This window comes from Echinops telfairi, unplaced genomic scaffold (genome assembly GCF_000313985.2).
Source record: "Echinops telfairi isolate 266 unplaced genomic scaffold, ASM31398v2 ScPeMD7_7469;HRSCAF=8507_0, whole genome shotgun sequence".
In the NCBI taxonomy this organism is placed as follows: Eukaryota; Metazoa; Chordata; class Mammalia; order Afrosoricida; family Tenrecidae; genus Echinops; species Echinops telfairi.
In genome coordinates this window covers 2,592,435-2,595,592 of record NW_022111372.1, presented here as the reverse complement: position 1 = coordinate 2,595,592, position 3,158 = coordinate 2,592,435, and the positions used below count along the sequence as shown (strand labels likewise).

Sequence of the window (3,158 nt, the reverse complement as noted above, 5' to 3'; positions counted from 1 at the left end):
GGACAGACAGGACACTCAAGGGGGGGTTCTAAATCCTAGGGTTAAACCTAGGCAAAGCTCTTGTTCTCTTGAACTTTGTATCTCACTCAATTCAAATGCATTCAATGTACCACATATACTTGAGTATAAGCCAACCCAAATATCAGTTGAGGCACCTAAATTTACCACTAAAACTGCATTAAAAATGTGCTGGAAAAACTCGGCTTTACACGAGTATATACAGTAAATCATCTTCTCCTGCTCGTGGTGACCCAAAAATAAAACAAGCCCATTAGCAACTACTCAACTCCAACTCACAATTACACTATAGGACTGAACCGAACTGGTCCATAGGGTTTCACTGACTAAATTGAGAGGCTCTCACTGAGCAGGCTGGTGGGATTGAACCCCTGACCTTCTGTGGTCAGTGTTTAACTTGCTGTGCCACCAGAGCTCCTGCTTATTGTGAAGTACTGTATAAATTAATTTGGTCTCTAATAGGAGAGTCTTCTAAAGCTCCCCTAATAATCATTTGAAACTTGAATCTACATATCAAATGTCCTAGATCTGTCAAATGATCCTACACTCAGGTAAACAAATGCACAAACCCTGAAGAAGCATGTTCAAGACCAAAATTATCTTAAGATTTCATTCTAATTAATGTGCAAAATTAATTTTGCCAAATCCCTCTCACGTGCATGCATCATCTAAACCTATGAAACGGTAACTCTGAAATTCTATCGCATCACTTAACTTCCTGCCTTGGCCAAACTTCAACAATAAACACATTTGGGGTTGGGGGTGGGGTGGGACCAGCCACTTGCCTTCTTATATAATTCTCTGACAAGCTACTTTGTCAGTGATCAAAGAGCACTATGAAGGTTTTGTGAAGTGTTGTTTTTTGGGGTAAGAAAAAAAAAAAAGTCGTTCCTTTTACATTTGTCTGGAAGGGAAAAAAATTCTGAAAGCATAGGAAACCATTTCATCCACAATATGGTTATTTATTTTAAAATGATACTCCACGTGCACTTATTGCGGTTTTTTTGTTTATTTTTCTTTTAAGGACAGAAAACAGGTACATTTTTGACAGTGTATAAAATGTATTAGATACCTTTTGTTTTACTGGTACACTACAATGTTTCTAAGAGAAACAAAGTTTCACTTGTTTCTTCCATCTGAAGTATAAAGCTCACTTCCGAGTTACTAGTTTGGTGGATTTACATCTGTCAAGTTATGTGAGGTACACTGTTTAAAATACTTATAATCCTATGAACAGCTTTAAAATGGGCTTACTATAGGGGAACAGAAAGAAGCGTGGGTTGCACAGCTTCCCCAGGTGAGCCTTTCAAACTCTGCTCCCTTGAAGGTTTTAAGTCCCTGAAAGGCAAAGGGGCAGTTGTACTCTGTCCTAGAGGCCCAGGATAGGTCAAAATTACCTCAATGGCAGTTGGATTGTGGGAGGGACTATAGTCTAACAATACAGTATTACAAAAATATGAAGAGTAAACAATAAAAAAAGGATATGGGTTTTCAAATTTTCCCAAGTATCAATAAAATAACTTAAAGATGTGCAATACTTTCGATTAACTGTTATACCCTTTGTGTAAAAAGGGAAATTCACTAAACTAAGAAATTGAACTTGACAGCCTTATCACTTTCAGTAGTTTCATTCTTGATTCTACAATTTCATACATAAATTTCCAAATCACACAGGCCTGCGTTTTCTGATGCTATGTTAAAGTGCTTGTGGCTAAGTCACATGAAGAAACAAACTCCTTGCCACTGCTTAAACTTAAGAGATGTGAAACATAAACTACTCCTTCCACTTTGAAATAAAAAGGATTAAATAAGACAACTATATACAAAATGACACCAAAACTATTAGAAACGGTTTACTATTCCTATGGACTCACAATCTTCTGAGTATTCACATTTATCACGTACTTGCCATCAGAAAACTAAAGGTCATGGATTTCAAGATGTTTAGGAGAAAAACTGTTTTAAATGCCTATGATTAAAATCTTGAATTTGTTCACTGTAAATAAGATAAATTGCAGTCTGCAATAATCTTCTCAATTTAGCAGTAAGAGTTAGTTCCAAAAAGAACTTAGCCAAAGTCCCTAAAATAACAATACACTATCTTTGCTTTCCAAAATTCTTTAGCATCTTCAATTACCTCACATAATATCCTAAAATTCTAAAAGTAATCACAAAGCAAAATCTTAACAGGCGGTGAATTTACAGATGCCATGTTAGGAAAGTAGGCCTTATTCTAAGGTTAAACAAGCACAGGTGGGAGCTAACTATTCCTCTAAAACTACAATAGGGTGGGGCACTCATTACTCACCAGGAGGAACCAAACAGTCACACAGCTATGGTGATGGATCACCAAGACCCCAAAATGCCAAAAGGACGAAGGCATTGCGTCCCTTTTGCCCAAAATGCTTTTCGCCCAAATAATAATAAGTCATGGGCTTCAGGATAATGGTGCAAACCATGATGGTGCACTAAAATCGGAAAACAAAATCTACAAAAGGAACGTCTCATGCTAAAGCTTCCCCAAGAGGAGCGCGCGGGGTGGGTGGGGGGTATTTTCCCCCCTCACGTAAGTGGCTGTGTGAATGTGTGATGGAGGCAGGCGGAAAGGATAATGAGTAGAACAAGGTCAAACTTAGGGGACAGGCGATTCCTGGAAGAAACATGGCCAAAATGTTTCCCTACTTGGCTGATACTGTCTAGAACCAAGAAGAAACTGGAAGAACTGGAATCAACCAAACCTACCTCTACCCAGTCTACACCTGTAATGAACCTGCCCCTCAGGACCCGCGATGGAATTCGGGTGAAGACACGTTTGCAAATGAGCAGGCCTCCACTCCAAACATGAATCGAGTTCCAGAGGAATGCCAAGTGGCTAGTCTTAAAATGGAAAGGAAAAAAAGTTGAATGACGAAGCCATCCAGAGGAAGAGTGTAGGAATGCGAGGGTCGCTTAGCTAGGAAACTGCGTGGGCACCGATCCGCTCTCGGAACTCGGCGCCCACCCCGACCCCGAGTGGGCGAAGGGGGCGCCGGGGGCGGCGCCAGGGACTCGCGGGATCGCCTCACCTTCTGCGCCGCGCTCTGCTGCTGCAGCACATTCTGCTCCACGGTCATGGCCCCCGGGGCGGCGGCGGCTCGGGC

At 41.0% G+C, this 3,158-nt stretch overlaps 1 protein-coding gene across 3 annotated transcripts in view; it reads right to left on the bottom strand.

Annotated features, from left to right (window-relative positions):
• Positions 1 to 3,152, bottom strand: part of USP25 (ubiquitin specific peptidase 25) — a 168,866-nt gene extending 165,714 nt beyond the window's left edge. For all 3 annotated transcript variants that reach the window (XM_013006906.2, XM_004711310.3, XM_004711311.3), the window contains exon 1: positions 3,084 to 3,152. In XM_013006906.2, coding sequence (XP_012862360.1) covers positions 3,084 to 3,131 — 48 coding nt within the window. In that variant the 5' untranslated portion in view covers positions 3,132 to 3,152. The remainder of the gene's footprint in view (positions 1 to 3,083) is intronic.
• Between the last annotated feature and the right edge of the window lie 6 nt (positions 3,153 to 3,158).